Source organism: Lethenteron reissneri, chromosome 54 (genome assembly GCF_015708825.2).
Source record: "Lethenteron reissneri isolate LAM-NWPU_2019-01 chromosome 54, ASM1570882v1, whole genome shotgun sequence".
Classification (NCBI taxonomy): domain Eukaryota; kingdom Metazoa; phylum Chordata; class Hyperoartia; order Petromyzontiformes; family Petromyzontidae; genus Lethenteron; species Lethenteron reissneri.
Window position 1 is genome coordinate 5,481,588 of NC_083832.1, and position 21,870 is coordinate 5,503,457.

The 21,870-nt window shown below is 47.6% G+C and overlaps 1 protein-coding gene across 1 annotated transcript in view; it reads right to left on the reverse strand.

Annotated features, from left to right (window-relative positions):
• LOC133356474 (metabotropic glutamate receptor 7-like) overlaps positions 1-21,870 on the reverse strand; it is a 75,991-nt gene that overhangs the window by 44,781 nt on the left and 9,340 nt on the right. The window contains exon 2 of the mRNA XM_061574005.1: positions 12,289-12,428. Coding sequence (XP_061429989.1) covers positions 12,289-12,428 — 140 coding nt within the window. The remainder of the gene's footprint in view (positions 1-12,288; positions 12,429-21,870) is intronic.

The window sequence follows — 21,870 nt, forward strand, 5'->3', positions numbered from 1 at the left end:
TGAATAGATGGGTGAGTGGGTGAGTGATTGAATAGATGGATGAGTGGGTGAGTGAGTGAGTGGGTGAGTGAGTGAATAGATGGGTGAGTGAGTAAATAGATGGATGAGTGGGTGAGTGAGTCGGTGAGTGAGTGAATAGATGGGTGAGAAGGTGAGTGAGTGGGTGAGTGAGTGAATAGATGGGTAAGTGGGTGAGTGAGTGAATAGATGGGTGAGTGGGTGAGTGAGTGGGTGAGTGAGTGAATAGATGGGTGAGTGGGTGAGTGAGTGGGTGAGTGAGTGAATGGGTGAGTGAGGGGGTGAGTGAGTGGGTGAGTGAGTGAATAGATGGGTGAGTGAGTGAGTGGGAGAGTGAGTGAGTGGGTGAATGAGTGAATAGATTGGTAAGCGGGTGAGTAAGTGAATAGATGGGTGAGTGAGTGAATAGATGGGCGAGTGGGTTAGTGAGTGGGTAAGTGAGTGAATAGATGGTGAGTAGGTGAGTGAGTGGGTAAGTGAATGAATAGATGGATGAGTGAGTGGGTGAATGAGTGAATAGATGGGTGAGTGAGTGAGTGGGTGATTGAGTGAATAGATGGGTGAGTGGGTGACTGAGTGAATAGATGGGTGAGTGGGTGAGTGAGTGGGTGAGTGAGTGAATAGATGGGTGAGTGGGTGAGTGAGTGGCTGAGTGAGTGAATAGATGGGTGAGTGGGTGAGTGAGTGGGTGAGTGAGTGAGTGAGTGAATGGGTGAGTGAGTGGATGAGTCAGTGGGTGAGTGAGTGAGTGAGTGGGTGAGTGAATAGATGGGTGAGTGAGTGGGTGAGTGAGTGAATAGATGGGTGAGTGAGTGGGTGAGTGAGTGAATATATTGGTAAGCGGGTGAGTAAGTGAATAGATGGGTGAGTGAGTGAATAGATGGGTGAGTAGGTTAGTGAGTGGGTAAGTGAGTGAATAGATGGTGAGTAGGTGAGTGAGTGGGTAAGTGAGTGAATAGATGGCGAGTGGGTGAGTGAGTGATTAGATAGGTGAGTGGGTGAGTGAGTGGATGAGTGAAGGAGCGGGTGGTAGACTGTTTGGTAGTGAGTGGGTGGTTGAGGTGAGCAGATGATAGATGAAGTGAGTGGGTGTGTGAGGGTAAGGCCCTAATCCAGCAGTGGATTTGATCTTGCTGTGGTTGTCCCACCTGATGACGGAAACTTGTGTTGCTTCCGAAATGTCGTGATTTAATTTAGTTATTTGTATTTCTTATTTTTATTCTCAATGTTTTCACCTACGTGACTTTACCGAAAGAACCAAAGAGTATGGATTTAATCATCGCTGCTGCTGCTCATAATGATGATGAATTATATTTAGTCTTTGTTGTCCTTACCCCGCACATCCGATTAGCGCGGGTGGCTACGAACGATGCGAACGAAATTCAACATGCAGGCTTACCTGCGGTAGATCAACCACTTTATATATTTAGAGCTTAGCAACTAAGGTTAAAAGCTTTTACGCATTCGCTGTCTGTCAGCCCATCTGTGCGTAACACGGGGTCACGATAACCCTCGTGATTATAATTTAATGTGAGCAACAACCGTGGGACAACACTGTGTTGCTACGTGCCATCCAGCGTGCGTGCCCAGGGTCCCCAAACCTCTCGTCGACTGCTCAGACACAGCGTTATAACCACCGGCGTGTCGTGCGTTATCACGGTACGCATTCCCCGTTACAACCGCACACGTTCCCCGTTACGATGGGCACGTGCCGCGCTATAACGGCGCTCGTTCCGCGCCTTGCCAAAAGTGGACCCTAAAATCCACACGCCATTCGAGGGGAGAGAGAGAGACACACGCAAACTTCAAATATACAGCAGCAGGCGTCAGCGTCGGGATCGAACCCACGACCTCCTGTACACCAGGTGAAGTAGTTAACATCTCCTAGCCACCGTGATAATGATGAGAGAGAGACACGCAAACTTCAAATATACAGCAGCAGGCGTCAGGGTCGGGATCGAACCCACAACCTCCTGTACACCAGGCGAGGTAGTTAACATATCCAAGCCACCGTGATGATGATGATGAGAGAGAGATACGCAAATTTCAAATATACAGCAGCAGGTGTCAGGGTTGGGATCGAACCCACGACCTCCTGTACACCAGGCGAGGTAATTAACATCTCGTTACCTGCGGCGCCACAAAAGCCCACGAGTGTGCAGGGACTGGGGAGCGGGTTGCACTCAATCCCGATACAGATGGGGACGAACCCGCTTAATCAACTGCCTTACTTACCCTGGCCAACAGGGCACGGCAACCACACGCCGTCCGTGGGTAGGCAGTGAAGTTTCCCCGAATGTGTGCTGCGACCCACGCAAACTCTCGCTGTGCTGGTTTGCAGGCCACATGCGTAGCCACTCGCGGAGTTGCCCGTAATGCGCCGTCTGTACGATTTTAGTACGGTGTTAATCGTGTATACCGCGATAATCAATGTTGAAACAAAGCAATTATTACAAAACAAACAGAGAAAAAGTTGCACGGCATTTCCACGTGCACTCCCCACAAGTGGAGTAGGCTTTATGATTATGACTGATTAGCATATACATGAACAGAAGGCAGCCCACCGCAATTGTTTACGCTTTGGCAAACACGGCATTAATCAATTTACTCCCCGCAAAAAATACTCAAAACAGAGAACGGAATCTGTTGGGGCATACTAATTCATCCGCGTACATTTCACACGGTTGCGGTAGAGTCTGCGTGGCTTCCGCAAGACGTCTGGCTCGTGTGGGGGACAAGGGAATACGGATTTGGGGAATGTGGATTTGCGTTTATCGGGTGCTTTTAAATATCCCCAACATCTCGCCCAGCGCCTTACGTATGTCATGCGAGCGTAAACGGGGTTCGCTGCTGGGCTCTGGCCCAATCATACGGCCCGGGGTATTGGGGGGCGGAGCCCAGTATGGAGGGCGTATGGGAGGGCCCGCCGTTCACCTCGGGTCCAATCGGAAGCGAGGTGAACGGGGGTGGAGCCAGCAGGGCGCTATGGGAAGGCCGGATGTGACGATCCGGAAGGGGAGGAGACAGGATCACGTGGTGAAGGGGATATAGGTGGAAGCCTGGAAGGGCTCCGGGTCAGTTGTTGGAGTGAAGAAGCTGAACCACGTTGGGTGGCCGGAGGGGATCCGCGCCATCAGCCACGTGGCTGGAAGAGCTTCGGAACGCCCGTCGGCCAGCGGTGTGCGGAGTGGGGGAGCCGGAGGAGCTGACGAGGAAGCGAGTGAGGGGCACGCGCGAGGAGACGCTGGTCCGCTGTCAGGACCAGCGGGGTGCGAGAAGGAAGCTAAATAAAAGAGCAACGGAGGCCAGCAGTGTGTGACGAAGTCTTTTATTACACGTATGTTGAACTTTGTTCGCACCCTACGTAGCCAATCGTTTTCATTGGAGGTGACTTAAATCCGTGGTTGATCTCTTTTCCACCGCAGACCTGAAACCCGGACACATCTCACTCCTGACATCTAAAACCGTGGCGGCGAGATGTCAACTACCTCGCCTGGTCTACAGGAGCTCGTGGGTTCGATCCTGACCCTGACGCCTGCTGCTGTATATTTGGAGTTTGCGTGTGTCTCTCCCCGCGGTCGCGTGGATTTTTCTCCGGGTCCTCCGGTTTTTCCCTCCACATTTATAATCAACACCACGCGTTCAGAGTGTTTGGCTGCTATTCTTTGCCACGTGATAAGTCACTTCGTTGAGCTGTCATTTGTGAGCTGTCATTTGTGATAGCCAGGTTCCTTCCGAAAAAGAGCTACATAGCTCAGCGAGCCTTTATAGTTTAGTTCCATTCATTTTTCTCCTTTAGCCATGTTCAGGGGTCGTAAACCTTCGGCTCCGAAGCCACATCTTTAATAAGAGGCGGCCTCTTATTAAAGACCTTTCTGTGACTTTATTTATTAAGGACCACCGTCTAGTTTTCATCACACAGTGCGTAGCGGCTCTTGAAATATTGATTTGTTTTTGTTGTTGTTGTACAGAATTCGAAAAATATTTCTCTTGATTTGAAGCTTACATGACTGCAGGAATTACTCTTATTTGATTATTATCATTATTATTTGATTTTCTTTTTTCGGAGACTTTACCGAAAGAAGCAAAGAGAAATGTCTATTGTTGTTGTTTTGGTTGCCGACTCCTGGCATCGGTCTACGATTATCAAAACTGCGACGGTGTTCTGCGAAAGAGTGCTCATTCATGGCCTGTTCCAAGCCAACCCCAGACATGTAGCAAGTCAAGTGGGTGGGTGGGTGGGTGGCTGGTTGGGTGAGTGAGTTGGGTGAGTTCGAAACTAACTCGGCACATTGAATTAGTGAATGAGTGGGCGAGCGAGTAAGTGGTTGAACACAACAATACCGGTGCCAGATGTCCGTTCAAGTTGATTTCTGCCACCTGAACACAAGATGCCATTTCCTGGGACTGCTTTGGCCAAACCTCACTTGCATCACATCCTAATCGTTTTAATGCCCAACTGCACGTGCCATGGATCCATTCTGCGTATGTTACAATACACATACTATTTATTGTTTCTATGTATGCATATGCACATTTGTATAAAGATGTGGGTAGATGTAGATGCTGTGCAAAGCCAGATTAGGCTTCCAGCTCGCTTTATAGGTGCTTATTGTGAAAAAGATTCGGTTTTTGATTTTAAGTACGATGCTGTGTTTTGGAAATTTTATTTTAACATCACGTTATACTCTTAGTTCTTTCGGTAAAGTCACGTAGGTAAATAATGAAATTTAAATTAATAAAATTAAAAACAATAAAATAACGACGTTTCGGAGGCAACACAAGTCTCCGTCATCATGACGGAGACTTGTGTTTCCTCCGAAACGTCGTGATTTTATTTATTTTTATTTTTATTCATTAAATTTTTTACCTACGTGACTTTACCGAAAGAACTAAGAGTATGAATCCTTGCAGTCACGAAAGCTTCAAATCTAGAATTAACATCACGTTACTGCTGGCGGAAGGGCTCCCACCAGAGGGGCGAGCTCGAGAGGGTGTCTAGGCCTACTCTTCCATTCCGGCGAGACATCTCGGGAAAAGAGGTGGGAGTGCCGACACTTTACCCCACCACACGTGACCTGTGTCTATGCATTGGGAGCCTGGGTTAGGATGGAATTTCGATTTAAAGCTTTCGTGACTGCAGGGATTCATCTTCTTGGTTCTTTCGGTAAAGTCACGTAGAAGGGAAGTAATAAAATAATAAAAATAAAACATAATAAAATAAAATAATTCTCACGACGTTTCGGCTACAACGCAAGCTTGCGTTGTAGCCGAAACGTGAGAATTTTTATTATTTTATTACTTCCCTTCTACGTGACTTTACCGAAAGAACCAAGAAGATAGGATGGAATTGTTTTGCCATCCAACTGGACAAAAGCAACTGGGAAAAGCAGACGATGGAAGAAACTGACAACAACAACAACAACAGCAACAACAACAAGACGCCGGTGTGTTTTACAGTCGTATCCCTGAAATGGTTACGGCTCGTGACTGCATTCCATCTGATTGAGCAAGCATCACTTCATCCTGACGATTTGATTGCACACCGGGCGTGGACGCGCGTTCCCGCATGCAAATCGCATTATCCGCAAACAGCGAGCCGTATTTCTGCTGATGAAGGCCGTGAGCTAATGTGATATCCCTGAACATTCGAAAGGGAGGCAAGCTGAGGAATTGCCCCACCCGTTTGAAATTTACATCCTTGTCGGTGCAGCTGGTGCCGGAGTAAAGATTTCTGATCGTGTTGGCACTTTTTGGATGCAAATTGCACGACAGATAAATGCCCGCAAGCCTTGCGCACACGGATAAGGATTCACCGCGTAGCTTTTGCACGTATGTGCGTGTGTATGTTGAACTCATATTCTTGGTTTTTTCGGTAAAGTCACGGAGAAGAGAAATGATACAATAATTAAAATAAAACAATTAAATTCTCACGACGTTTCGATTGCAACACAAGCATCCATCACCAGCTGTGAAAACCGCAGCAAGAAAATTTGAAAAAAGTGTTTTTTTTACTTAACTTTTTTCAAATTTTCTTGCCGTGGTTTTCACACCTGGTGATGATTGCTTGTGTTGCTATCGAAACGTCGTGATACTTTATTGTTTTATTTTTATTATTTATTATTTCCCTTCTACGTGACTTTACCGAAAGAACCAAGAATATGAATCCCTGCAGTCACGAAAGCTTTAAATCAAAATTAATATTGAACTCCTTTTGCACCGTGAGTAGCCAACCCCGCAATCGGAGGTGCGGCTTTAACAGACAGTTGGAAAAAAGTTAACCCGTAAAAACAAAGTTTTTCACTATAAATCCTTTATATGCGTGGCATCAGTTTTATTTTATTATTCATTTCTGTTTTTCTTGAGTAAGTGTTTCATTTTTATCACATTGGTATTTTAAATTAAATATGAAATTATTTTTTCCCTAAAAAGTGGAAAATTTTGGGAAATTTTTTTCACGAAAATAAATTGTTACGCAGAACGAGTCTGTGTGCAAAATGTCAGCTCGATTGGATCACGGGAAGTGGGTTAAAAAACGACCGAAAGATTTGCACGGTCGTAAGCGTGCAAGCAAGCAAGCAAGTGAACTTAATATAAAGGATTTAAAAAGTGCTGTTAGCCAGCACCCATAAAGCCCTTCACGGGGAACACCTATTGAGAAGTGGTGTTGGCCAACACCACGCCCGGCCGCCTTGGTCTCCCTCGTGCTGATGAAATTTGCACACGACACCAGAGGGAGTCACAGGGTCGGTTGAGAGAAATGCCACTGTTATTGGTCACGAACGGGAATCGAATCCGGGTCACCGGGTAACTGCTACGCAACTGCTACCAATGTCTTGCACAGCAACAAAAGCCACCATTGGCCACTAAGTGGTGGGGACGTCACCATAATGCTGGTGCCAGGCTAGGTGCACTTTGAGGCCATGTAAAGTGTCGAAAGCTAGCCGACACGGGGTCATGGGAGAGACCCAGGTGCCATGTCTTGCAAGACAAAGACAAAGATCCCTCCGATAGCCTTAAGAGACTGTTGGGGCAAGTGCTGTTAGCGAGCACCTGTGAAGGCCGCTATGGCACACAACGCGGTGGATGGCCAACACCACGCCCGGCTGCCTTTGTATACCCAGTGTCGATGTTTACACACCACATCAGGTATTCATTTGAGGCTGAGTCGACCTAGGGGAGGCCCATGACCAATTCAGATAATCGTCACTGCTCTTGACCGTGAGCGGGAACGGAACTCGGGTCGCCGGTTTCGGAGCGCAGCGCGCTATCCACTACACTGCCACACTCACAACAATACAATACAAAGATAGCCTTAGCAGACTTTAGGGGCAAGTGCTGTTAGCGAGCACCTATGAAGGCCGGAACGGCACACGAAGGGGGTGGGTGGCCAACACCACGCCCGGCCGCCTTTGTCTCCCCAGTGGCCATGTTTACACACCGCACCAGGTATTCATTTGAGGCTGAGTCGACCTAGGGGAGGCCCGGGACCAGTTCAGATAATCGTCACTGGTGTTGGCCGTGAGCGGGAATCGAACTCGGGTCGCCGGGTTCATAGCGCAGCGCGCTAACCACTACACTACCGCTCCCCACACACACACAGACACACTCACACACACAGAGACACACACAGGTACACAAGACGTGCGCGTGCCAACAACAACAACAAACGTGAATCCTGTTGATACTTCCTTACCCACCGGGAAACATTCTACAGACACATTTTTCTTTACTTTTGTTCAGCGCAAAGAGGTATGGAGGACACGCGGGATGAATCTAACGAGGATTAATAGACGCGTCCGCAACTCGAGACGGCAATTGTGGAGAAAGATGGGAAAGGCACAACGCGAGTGAGTGACGGGCCCACCGCTTGAGCGACGGAACCGATGGCTCTCAGCAGCCGATGGCTCTCAAAAGTAAATTTTTAAAGAAATATATCGCTCACGTTGTGAGAGAACTCCATCACCGCTGTAGTAGCACTGTCACGGTTACCACCGCCCCTTCCCCCCACCTGAGTTGACATTCTAGATTTGAAGCTTTCGCGACTGCAAGGATTCATACTCTTAGTTCTTTCGGTAAAGTCACGAAGGTAAAAAAATTAACAAAAATTAATAAAATTAATAAAAATAAAATAATATAATAAAATAATATAATATTTTATTTTTATTAATTTTAATTTCATTTTTTACCTGAGTTGACATCTCCTGGCCACCGTGGCGAGGAGATGTTAACCCCCTCGCCTGGTACGCAGGAGGTCGTGGGTTCAATCTCGACCCTGACGCCTGCCGCTCTATATCTGGAGTTTGCGCGTCTCTCTCCCCGTGGTCGAGTGGAATTTTCTCCGGGCTCCACCGGTTTTTCCATCCACATTAAAAGTATTTGGCTGCTATAAATGTCCACGTGACGATGAGCCGTCACCTCGTAGAGCTACGATTTGTTGCCCGGTTGCTTCTGATAAAGAGCTCCATAGCTCAGTGGGGCCTTACCGCATCTCCGATTTGCATGGTTGGCTCGGTACGGTGCGAAAGAAGTTTAACGTACATGGTACAATTAAAATAGTTTAGTTTCATTTAATAATTTTTTTAAATGTCTAGTTCAAGTGTGAAAGTTGGACAAATACGAAAGAGAGATCGCAGCGACGGTGACACATTCCGCTGCTCGTGACGCGGCTGTCTGGGCTTGATCACCTGAATACGAAATTGTAGTCGATGCTCTACATCATACTGCAACACGTGATACATTGCAGTTACATAATCATGATACATTACGTTCAGGTTGTCGTGAGGGCTACACCGAGGGTTGGGGCGGTGAGGCAATGTGTTTGCACATCATGTCCAATCGAACGAAGAAACGCACGTGGCCCGTGCAGCTCACAATCTCGTTTGACACCCGCCCCTTGGGGCAAGGTGGCGTTACCCAAACAAACACAATTAGCTCTGCCCCAATTACCTGTCGCGAGCAAGGTATTTAATGGCATTATTAAAACAAATCTGCCTCCGCATTGAGAGCGGGCACGTGCCTGTTAATTTTGCTTAATTGCCATGATTATTATGACGTCTAAAAGGATTTGGGAAAACAAGTGCACGCCCCGCAGTTAAATATCAAGTAATTATTATGATTATTAAGTATCGCCCGCTCTAATTAACAGCAGCCTCTGCGGTAACCTCTCCCTGAGCATACATATTTAAACAGGTCGAATTAATGTGGAACAACGTTTGGAGTATGGGCAAGCCCATTATTTCCCTACAGCCAATGAATTCGCCAGGCGGTGCATTATTAAGTGGTAAATGTGTGTACAGTTTGGGCTACAGCGCTCGACACAAATGCACAGCGCATAAATCACGTTCATTACGAGCATTGCTAATTAGCTCATTAAAGGCGCGGTATTTACGTCGCCACAATTAAAATGTATAGCACTGCATGCGCACTTGCCACGTGTGTGTGTGTTTGTGTCTACGCGTGAGTGCTCGAGCACAGCACTTGCCCCAAGAGTCTGTCAAGGGCTATAAGGGTCATCTTTGTCTGTGGTGTTCGGCAGGCAGGATCGCAGCTGAATGGTGGCGCAGTGGTTAGTCCCACTTCCGACGCTGTGTCAGAATCAGCCCTAAGCCTTCCCCTAGATCGACCCAGCCTAAAATGAGCACCCAGTGCGGTGTGTAAACATCGGCGCTGGGGAGACAAAGGCAGCTGGCCACACCGCCCCATTTGTGCAATTTGTCGGGGTTCACAGGTGCTCGCTAACAGCACTTACCCCAAAAATGTGTTAAGGCTATATGGGGGATCTTTGTCTTTGGGGAGTGGTAGTGCAACGGATAGCGCATTGCGCTGCAACCTGAGTTCGATCCCACTCATGACCAACACAGTTACATTAATCTAAAACCTGTCCTGAGCCTCCCCTAGGTCGACTCAGCCTCACATTAGTACCTTGTGCAAAGTATAAACATTGCCACTGGGGAGACAAAGGTGGCAGGGCGTGGTGCTGGCCACATACCCCTTCGTGTGCTATGCCAGCCTTCATAGGTGCTCGCTAATAGCACTTGCCCCAACAGTCTGCCAAAGGCTATATGGTGAATACTTGTATTTGTCTTTGATAGAGGGTTGTGTATCAATCAACATTTTCGGCTTGATTCCCGGTCATGTCTTCTGAATCCAGAGCCGACACTGATGGATGGGGTAGCGAATTGTAATCAGTTAATTTCAACACTTCTCATCGGTATGAGCAACCAGGTACTCATTTGAGGCTGAGTCGACCTCAGAGTAGACCCCGGACCGGTTCAGATAATCGGCACCGGTGTTCGTGGCCGTGAGTGGGAATCGAACTGGGATAGCCGGGGTCAAAGTGTAACTCTCTAACCGCTGCGCTAGAATTTTCTGGTGGCTGGACTCGCAAACCAGTAAGCAGTCTATTAGCAACTGTGCCACAAACAACACGCACACACACACGCGCGTACGTCTGTGCACAGGCTGAAAGTGATTTTCCAGTAGGGCAAACACTTGGGCTTAAAACAATGTTTTTGATGTAGAGCTTATCAGCTTGAAAGGCCAATGCCTCCGGCTATCTTCAGACAGGGACAGATAATGACAAAAACAACTATCTGCCTGAGCAGGGCTGCTAGGCTCAATGGAAATCAACTTGGCTCGCAGAAGAAGAATCAAAGATTACGCTCAGCGTTGTTGCACCGTCGATGTTGACACGTTTTTATCACGTGAGATGCGTTTGTTTTAACACGGCCGCAAATCAATTGTTATAACGAGCAGAACGCTTCTCGGCGGCGAGGGGGCGGGGGTGGGGGGAGCGTGGGTGCTAGAAATTGTTCGAGAAATGGCTAAAAAGTTGTAGACAAGAGACAGAGTTGGAGCGAGATGAGTGGAATGAGAGATGATACTGATGACGAGAGAGAGATGTAGTTGAACGAGAGAACAGTTGACAATAGACAGAGTTGGAGCGAAATGAGTGGAATGAGAGATGATACTGATGACGAGAGAGAGATGTAGTTGAACGAGAGAGCAGTTGACAATAGACAGAGTTGGAGCGAAATGAGTGGAATGAGAGATGATACTGATGACGAGATAGAGTTGTAGTTGAACGAGAGAACAGTTGACAATAGACAGAGTTGGAGCGAAATGAGTGGAATGAGAGATGATACTGATGACGAGATAGAGTTGTAGTTGAACGAGAGAGCAGTTGACAATAGACAGAGTTGGAGCGAAATGAGTGGAATGAGAGATGATACTGATGACGAGATAAAGTTGTAGTTGAACGAGAGAACAGTTGACAATAGACAGAGTTGGAGCGAAATGAGTGGAATGAGAGATGATACTGATGACGAGAGAGAGATGTAGTTGAACGAGAGAGCTGTTGACAAGAGACAGAGTTGGAGCGAGGTGAGTGGAATGAGAGATGATAGTGATGACGAGAAAGCGAGAGATGTAGTGGAACGAGAGAGCAGTTGACAAGAGACAGAGATGGAGCGAGATGGGTGGGAGAGAGATGATACTGATGACGAGAGAGAGAGAGTTATAGTGGAACGAGAGAGCAGTTGGCAAGAGACAGTGTTGGAGCGAGATGAGTGGGAGAGAGATGATACTGATGACGAGAGAGAGAGTTGTAGTGGAACGAGAGAGCTGTTGCAAAGAGACAGAGTTGGAGCGAGGCAAGGCAACAGAAACACAGGAAAGAGAAAGATGAGTGACATGACGCAGCTTGTAACGTGTATTCAGATCTGAACTGGAGCTGGTATTTTCCGCACACCGATGTTTCATGCATAAGGGGGCCACGTGGGCTTCTTGAGTGCCTAAATGTTTGCATGTTTACTTCTTTATTTACTAAATAAATATCTATTTTTACCTAGCACCGCCACTGAACACAACGCTCGGGCCGATTCCAACACACAATATTGTCACGTTGTGTCTTAATCATCGACGGGTCTATTATCATCATCATCATCAATATTATTACAATCATTATTCCTCGTACACTGACGAGCTAAAAGTTCTGGCGCGGTGCACAAAACAACCAAACCACACAGCCACATGCTCGGCGTGTCTGCTGCCTCCACGGGCGCTCGACACGGATCGGGAGCAATCCAGCAAATGGTTTGCGGCTCCCTCGCCCCTCTCCGGCAATTTCGTGATTATTTGTGCGCTGATTGCTGGGAGTACGGTGAGAGCGCGGAGAGAGTGGGGGGGGGGGCAAGGGTGGTGGTGGTGGTGGGGGGAGGGGTGGAGGGGGGCATCTCGATGTTGACGGCGAGGCGGACGAGGACTTACGTCCAGTTTGAGCAGGTCAATCCACTGGCCGATGACCTTGTAGCCGGGGCTGCTGGTGTTGGTGAGCTGGTACTGGAAGATGTCGTAGCGTCCGGGGGCGTCGCCATTCTCGTTGAACAGCACCGAGGTGCCGGCGCTGCCTGCAACGCACCCGCGACGACAAATCAGGATCAGAATTGTTTTCGATTTAAAGCTTTCGTGACCGCAGGGATTCATCTTCTTGGTTCTTTCGGTAAAGTCACGTAGAATGGAAATAATAAAATAATAAAAATCAAACGTAATAAAATACATTATTTTATTATGTTTTATTTTATTAGTATGTTTTATTTTATTATAAAATAATTATTTCATTATGTTTTATTTTTATTATTTTATTATTTCCATTCTACGTGACTTTACCGAAAGAACCAAGAAGACAGGATCAGAATATTTTGTACCGGAGGGGATCCGATGAGCTACACAGATTTTTTTTGTTCCTCAAGCATGTCCAGTATGGGGCAACGGGGGTCAGAACGTTACAAAGCACGGGAGGGGGGGGGGGCACGGGGGGGGGCACGGGGGGGGGGGCTGCTTCTACTACAGCAGCAGCAGCCTCCACGGCGTGCAGGAGCCGTTCGCTGAGCTGTGTTGATTTTTGTTCAGAAGCCACCTGGCCACAAATGATAGCTCAACCAAGTGGCTTATCACGTGGAAATACAACAGCAGCCAAATACTCAAAACGCGTTGATGTTGATTCGAATTGCGGAGGGGAAAACCGGAGGACCCGGAGAAAACATCTACGCGACCACAGGGAGAGATAGACATGCAAACTCCAAATGCACAGCAGGCGTCAGGGTCCGAATCGAACCCACGGTATTGACCTAACGCATTCCCAATGCTGAAAAATCATACTGCGAGTCACTCAAATTGGATTACGCACAGAGCAGCAAGCAACATTGCCTCGCTACTGCGAAAAGTTGGTGATGCTTTCTTGCGCAAATAAGCACAAGAACGATACGTGCGCACCGGGTTCACGTAGGGCCAGGCTTCTTCGGGGACACATGCTCATGGGTGAGGCCCACATTGAGAAATGGGCCAACACAGGTCTCAGTGGTCCATGACAAAGCAGCAAATGCACGCGAAGACGTCGGACTTTTACTCGGAATGAGGTAAGGGCCCTTTGTGGCACGATGCCTGCGTGGCTTCGCAGATCCGTGGGTAATAAACAGCGGCTCCTGTACTCGGGAGCTTGGCAAAAAAGCAAATTAGTGTTTATGATACGTTGCTTCTTTATCAGCAGACCTCAGCACAACCCCTTTAAGAATATTTTGAATTATATAGTCGTATGTACGACGCATGTATAATACTATGTTTAAGCAATAACATTTTCCCGTTAGAGTTACACACACAAGTGCTTTGGATTCTTATGCCCACATCGAGTTGATTTTTTTTTTGCGTGGATGCCTTTTTTTTATTGACAAAAGTTGATATTGTAAATGATGTTGATTCACTCTTCAACACACCGGTGGGCTAAAGTAGTGAACTATTTGCCTTTTTTAAACGTGACACATGTTTTACTGTTTGGCCGTGTCGGGTGGTGGAGGAGGGTTACGACACATTTATAAATAACGCGATCTAACCCCAAAAGACCTTTATTATGAATAATATTGGTCGCGATGGGGCTATGTGTGGTCACGTGGTTGGGACCCAGATCCTTCCCGAGGGTTCTGGAAGGTGGGCGTGGTCATCTCTGCCCTTGGCCACGCCCACCTTCCAGAACCCTCGGAGAATATCAGCAGGGTCCCAGATAGGGACCGGCGTTGTTGTTGTTGTTCATTCTGGACGAAACCATCCGTCTACGTTCTACGTTCAACGAGTCTCCAAATACGGGGACGACGTCTGCGACTCAATTGAACTCACTACACATCTATGAACTTCAGTTGCTGAGTTATCAGCGAAAAAAAAAACACTTATCTGGACTACATAATTCAAAACCCTGTTAAGCTACCGCGCTTATGTGCACTACGAAATCAAGTGTATTATCTGTTGGCCGCGAGGTCCAAACGTCAAGCCTAGCGGCAGGCGTCCCTAGCAACAGCATCGCTAGCAACAGTGTCCCTAGCAACGCTGTTCATAGCAACAGCATCACTAGTAGCGGTGTCCCTAGCGACGCTGTTCATAGCAACAGCATCGCTAGCAACGGTGTCCCTAGCAACGCTGTTCATAGCAACAGCATCGCTAGCAACGGTGTCCCTAGCAAAGCTGTTTAGAGCAACAGCATCGCTAGTAACGGTGTCCCTAGCAACGCTGTTCATAGCAACAGCATCGCTAGCAACAGTGTCCCTAGCAACGCTGTTCATAGCAACATCATCACTAGTAGCGGTGTCCCTAGCGACGCTGTTCATAGCAACAGCATCACTAGCAACGGTGTCCCTAGCAACGCTGTTCATAGCAACATCATCACTAGCAACGGTGTCCCTAGCAACGCTGTTTAGAGCAACAGCATCGCTAGTAACGGTGTCCCTAGCAACGCTGTTCATAGCAACAGCATCGCTAGCAACAGTGTCCCTAGCAACGCTGTTCATAGCAACAGCATCACTAGTAGCGGTGTCCCTAGCGACGCTGTTCATAGCAACAGCATCACTAGCAACGGTGTCCCTAGCAACGCTGTTCATAGCAACAGCATCACTAGTAGCGGTGTCCCTAGCAACGCTGTTCATAGCAACAGCATCACTAGTAGCGGTGTCCCTAGCAACGCTGTTTAGAGCAACAGCATCGGGGAGGTTGCTGGGGAGGTGCTGGACGGAATGTGTTAATGATGCAAGATTGAGAATTGATTAAAAGAATGAGTGATTGGAATGCGGGTTGATGTTAGAGAAATTAACTTCTAAAATTATGTTTTGTTCTTAAAAGATCGTTGACGCAATGCTGTTCATATGTATTGTGACATTCATTCGATAACTGCCTGAAGATGCTGATGTGCATTACAAATTTAAATGTTTGCTGCTGTTCGCCAAAACACATTGTGTGGTGCAAATGAATCAACGAACAGACGAGGGGGAGAACGAAAGAGTTAACTTGAATGAACCATTGAGGAATGAGTAAATGAATGAAGCACAAGTGAGAAAATTAAGAACGAACGCATAAACGAGAGAGTGCGTGATTGAATGAGAGATAAATGAGAAATGAAGGAATTAAGAGGATTGAGTAAACTCAATGAGTGATTCATTGATTGAATGAGGTAAGGATACGAATGAAAGTGTAGTGGTGTAGTATATTTGTGCAGTGAAGTGGTGTCAGTACTTTAGTGGTGTGGTATAGTGTCAGTTGTATAGTGAAATGGTGCAGTCGTGTATAGCAGTTGTGTAGTCTGAAACGCTCAATAGAAGTAAACTAAAAAGATTTCATACTGGTAGGAACCTCCTGCTTACACCAGCCCACAGGGGATTATTGCGTCCGTCGTGCAGGGAGGGGCTGGGTGGGGAGGGGAGGGTGGGGAGGGGCTGGGTGGGGAGGGTGGGGCTGGGTGGGGGATGGGAGGGGTGGGGCTGGGTGGGGAGGGGCTGGTCACCCCGTGGTGCCCTTATAAAACTCAACGTTTAACCTACTCACGCCGGCTTGTGCCCGCCCTCACAGTCGGGCATATTTGCGGAATACACCACGCCGCCGTTGACCCTGGCCATTGACCGAGCAACCCAACGTTCCTACCAGCTCCCTCCGCAGGAATGTGTTAATGTGGCAACCATCATCAAAAATCAACTCGGGACCTCAAAGCCACGTTGTGTGTGTTTGACTTTATTCGCAACATATGTAGCCAACCGTGGTCATCGGAGGGGCCATCCCGAAATAAGATTGCCAGAGATGCCTTGACAAATGGCAGGAAAGCTGGAATCAATATCGTGTTCGCTCAGGAAGATACTACTTTAAAGGAGACGCATTTAACGAGGAACGTCGCACTTTTGCTTTGCTTAAATCAAAGCAGTCACGGTACTTTTGGATAAACCCTCGTATGTTGCAACTTTACGCTCGCCAAAGAGGCTCCAAATCTGTTCAGATCCTGCTAGAGGCACTGGTGAGCTTACACTGAGCTTTTGGCAGCCATTGATTTGAACGATATTGTAGCTTTCGATGAACATTATGTAACGTGGCCTCGGACAGGCGGACGTAACATTGCCTGGGCGACGCCATCAGAAGTATCCTGACGACTCCCAAAACAATCGAAGCCAGAGGTTTGCGAATCGAAGCTGCACTGATATCGTGTGATAAAATGCGCGGAGCTTGTCAGGTTTGGTGTGAAATGCAAAAAAATGTCTGCAACAGTCACTACCCCCACAGCGTCCCAACACTTAAATTATTAATCATGATGAAAATAAAAAAAGGGTTTGCTGATGACTGGGAAACAGAGTAATTGTAGTCATCCTAATTTTACAACTGTGGTGATATTATAATTAAAAAAAAAACACTGTCAGCATAAAGCCACATAAAAAATGACGAACAGAGACAACGATTTCCCCGTGTAGCCTTCACAGACTGTTGGGGCAAGTGCCGTCAGCGAGCACATATGACGGCTCACACGGGAGGTAGGTGGCCAGCACCACGCCCGGCCGCCTTTGTCTCCCCAGTGGCGATATGTACACACCGCACTAGGTACTCATTTGAGGCTGAGTCGACCTAGGGCAGGACCGGGACCGGTTTAGATACTGGTCACAGGTGTTGGTCATGAGCGGGAATCAAACCCGGGTGGCCGGGTGTCGTCGCGCAGCGTGCTAACCGCTGGGCCACCGCTCCCCAAACTTACTGCCACCAGCGCCGCTGTGAAATAAGTAACATCGTAGAAAACACAAAGGCACACGGAACGCTGCGAATGCTAAAAAAGCTACACATTATGAGTTTGCTGCTGCCGCTGCTTTATGGCTTTAAAAAAATTACTCAGTCACTCCAGCCAAAGTAACAGTTACTGGGGGATATAAAACATTAACAATGCATGAGGACGGACCTTTTGAGTGCAGCTACATCTCTCTGATGTAATATTAATGCGGTGAAAGCACGCGTGAGGTCAGCGAGAAATAAACATAACACTTAAAAATATCGTGACAAAATTAGCGGCTGTCGCTACACGTAGCACTTTCTCTCGAAATAATTTGTGCGCCATTTGAAGCCTATGCACATGCATTACATAGACAAATGGGGGGGGGGGGGGATATTCAGCGTTTAGATATAAAAAATAAAAAGATTCCCCCATATCACTCTTACAGATTGTTGCAGCAAGTTATGTTAGCGAGCACCAATGAAGGCCGACACGGCACACGAAGGAGTGGGTGGCCAGCTCCACGCCCGTCCGTCTTTGTATCCACAGCGGGAAACTTTACAGATCGGACCAGGTACTTATTCGAGGCTGAGTCGACCTAGGGAGGGTCCAGTACCGGTTCAGATAATCGTCACAGGTGTTGGCCGTGAGCAGGAATCGAACACTGCGTCAACGCTCCCCACTTTTAAAGAAATATATTTGTATCAATACACGGAAAACATGCTCACGAGTTAACAATTAGTGAACTTTATTCTTAGGTTTTTTCGGTAAAGTCACGTAGGTAAAACATTCAAATTAATAAAAGTAAAATAAAATAAAAATCACGACGTTTCGGAGGCAACACAAGCTTCCGTCTTCAGGTGGAACCGTCACAGCCACGACAGCCGTATCAAGTAAATGAGAGATTGCAAGAGCTACCACTCCGTATATATAATGGTTGAAGAGGGGAAGGGCCAAGTACGGCACACTTTTTATTAAAATGGTAAATATGGTAAACCTAAGAATATGAATCCTTGCAGTCACGAACTCTTCAAATCTAGAATTAGTGAACTTATTTTGACTGGAAAGCCATCGACTGCAATGTTATATCGTGCAATTATACAAAACTCAATTTCGAAATGACTGATTTTCCGTTCACTTACATCATTCTAATTCGTGAAAGTATTTCCGTGCCATCAGTCCGCGCTGCATAAAATCACCCCCAATGGTTTAAATGTAACAACTTACAATTAATAAAAAAATAAAAATCTGAGCAAGGCGGTCCAATAAATGAGCAGCCTTCCCTTCTCAGAATTAATTTTACAAAGTGTGAACTCTCCAGTAACAAAAAAAAGAAATGTGTGCAAAGTGCAACCCTTGAATTAATTGCTCCGACCACTGCCAGACGAAGCTTCAGAGCTCCCCCATGGGTGGCAGTACACACCACAATTTGCCCGACCACAATTTGCCCCACCGAGCGATTAACCTGCGGTGTTGCCCATCCGTACGGACTGGTGAACAGCTGCAGCAGTGGCGGGGGGCTAAGGAACGCGTGTCGTCCGTTTAATTGCCACGCTGGGACATCGAATCACGGTGGCGAGATGTTAACGAATTCACCTGGTATACAGCAGGTCGTGGGTTCGATACCGACCCCTACGCCTGTTGTATAGTTGAGGTTTGCGGTGTATCTCTCCATCGTGGTCGTGTGTATTTTTCTCCGGGTGCTCCGGTTTTTCCCTCCACATTTAGACTCAACATGCATTAGGAGTATTTGCCTGATATACATTCGCACATGGTGATAAGCCACTGTGTTAAGCTGTCATTTGTGGCCAGTTCGCTTCTGAAAAAGCGCTATAAACGTCAGTGGGCCTTACCTGGTTAAATAAAACAAAATAAAAATCACGACGTTTAGGAGGCAACACAAGTCTCTGTCATCAGGTGGGACCGTCACAGCCAGATTTGCTGCATCTTGATTCTGCATCTTGATGCAGCAAATCTGCCTGCGACGGTCCCACCTCATGACGGAGACTTGTGTTGCCTCCGAAACGTCGTAATTTTTATTTTATTTTTATTAATTGTAATTTCATTTTTTACCTACATGACTTTACCGAAAGAACTAAGAGTATGAATAAAATATGTTAATAGTTAGCAATAGTATAAATAAGCCATCGGCCAATCCAAAGAAGGGCATTTTCAGACCAACGTACTCATGGGAAATTGTTGTGGCTGCGAAAAAAAGGCCGCCTCATTTTCTGACAAAATCAATTAGCAATTACTTCCACAGCCTCCAGATGTTTTGTTTATTTTTAACTAGCCCCCCCTCCATCCTCCCCCCCGACCCACCGTAGTGATTTTACAAACACAGCCGTCGGTGATTGTAACGATAGCAGGGAACGGAACTTGTTGGGCTCCTTAAGCTCTCAGGCAAAGGCGTTTCCTCTCGCACGCGTGTGTGCGCTCCATGCTCGTGCCCCCGAGTACAAAGTTCCAATCGATTCTTCACAGATGGGAGAACAACTTCACCGAGTCTCAAGGAGTTTTTTTTTTTCAGGAGTGTTCCTGCCACTTTGTTTAAACGTTTGGCCAAATTTCGCTCACGAGCCTTTGGCCTCGAGCAGGAGGAGTCTTCTTTCATCCGAGAGAAATCCGATGAGCTATGAAGCTATTTTTAACGGATGTCCAGTAGGAGCGGATCAGAAAGTCACAACATCAAACAACCCGAGAACCCAGGGAGAAAACCCCCAGCGCCACGCGTACGAGAGAGAGGGGTGTACACGAAGCACAGAGTTCTTCACTAATTTTCAGGCGGCACTTTCGCCCATGAGACATCGTCAGTATGTCAGGGCCCTCCACACATTTGACACTATTGTTGGATTTGACGGCAGCACGATGATGATGATGATGGGTGTTGTTGTCACTATTTGCGTGTTGTCGGGGGCTGCACGTCAGGGGCCGCACTCAAGGCCACCAGAGGCCGCACGTGGCCTGCAGGGCCTTGCATTGAAGAGTGCTGCACTAAGCATTGCCATCTCCTGGCCGAACCTCACTGCGGCCCCACTCCTACGACACCTGGCAAGCCCCGGTGATCACCCATTCAAGTACTAACCAGGCTCAATCGCCCACTTGGTCCAGGATTTGAATTAATTGAGTGACATTGTGATTGCGAGCAGCCCGCCCTACCGCTGAGTCACGGAGACGGCACGAGGCATTTTAATGCCACACGATGCGTTCTGTGTGTGTTTGTGTCTTTGTCGAGGCCAGGCAACGATCAGCGAACTTCGCTACGAACCCGGCAGGCCGTGTTGGATTGCCACTCAGGGCCAACAACACCAGCGATGATTAGCTGAACCGGTGCTGGGCCTCCCCTAGGTCGACTCAGCCTTGAAACGAGTACCTGGTGTGGTGTGTAAACATCGCCACCGGTTAGACAAAGGCGGCCCAGCGTGGTGCTGGCCAACCATCCCCTCGTGTGCCGTGCCGCCCTATCATAGCTGCTGCTCGCTAGCAGCACTTGCCCCCACAGTATGTTAAGGCTACACGGGGGTCTTTGTATTTGTTTACACGCCTGCCCGGGAACCAAAGATGAAGAAAGCTTATTTCGCTTTGCCGTTGATTTCTTTTTTTTCTCCAGATCACCCACTCAGCAGATATCACGAAAAAAATCGCTGACAAGAGTGAGAATTATGCATCGGGAGTGGCAATTACTTTCGCTTCCTAATCAGAATGCCGTTGAGCATTCTTGCATAGGCTCCTGCGAAGTCTTTTTCGCGAAAGAAAAAAAATGAGAAGAGACGGATCAACAATCTTAACGTCCGGCCCGGATGGGAGCACACATCGATACGATGCTTCCACTAAACCGCGCCACGTCCAGTTACATTCAGCACCATCGCAAGTGGCAGCCCCCGTGACCCCGGATACTTGAATAACAGAAGCACATCTTCTCTCGCTGCAAACAACGCGAGCGAAACGGAATGAAAATTAATGATAAAAAAATTAACCCGTAAAAACAACGTTTTTCACTATAAATCCTTTATATGCGTGGCGGCTAGAGTCCTCTCGTCCTCTGGCTTGAGATGGCTGCCACCTATGGGTCAGATGATTGCCTGCCACCATTAAGCAATTGGTAATTAAATATAAAAAAAAATCCTATAAAGTGTAAAGTTATGGAAAAAAAAATGTCACGAAAATAAATTGTCACGCACAACGAGTCTGTGTGCAAAATGTCAGCTCAATGGGATCACGGGAAGTGGGTTAAAAACGACCGAAATATTTGCACGGTCGTAAGCGCGCAAGCAAGCAAGTGAACTTAATATAAATGATTTAATAACGACAAGCATCTCACCAACTGCGGCGCTATTGCCGGCCCAGTGGCGGCAGTGCGAGAGAGTGGAGCTGCGTGGGCATCGCAGTCGAACTCAGGACATCACTCCATGTCACTGTTTGCGGTATACATAGCGGGAGCGGTGGCGCAGTGGTCAGCGCGCTGCTCTACAAGCCCAGTGACCTGAGTTGGATACCCAGTGACCCGGAGTTCGATTCCCGCTCACGGCCAACACCAGTGGCGAATATCTGCACTGGTCCTGGGCCTCCCCTCGGTCGAATCGGCCTCAAATGAGTACCTGGTGCGATGTGTAAGACGTCACCACCAGGGAGACAAAGGCGGCCAGGCGTGGCGCTGGTCACCCATCCCGTCGTGTGTCGTGCCGGCCATGGTAGGTGCTCGCCAACGGCACTTGCCCCAACATAATGTTAAGGCTATACGGGGGATCTTTGTCTTTGTACTCGGTAACATCCCAGAAAACATGGAACGTCGGGGT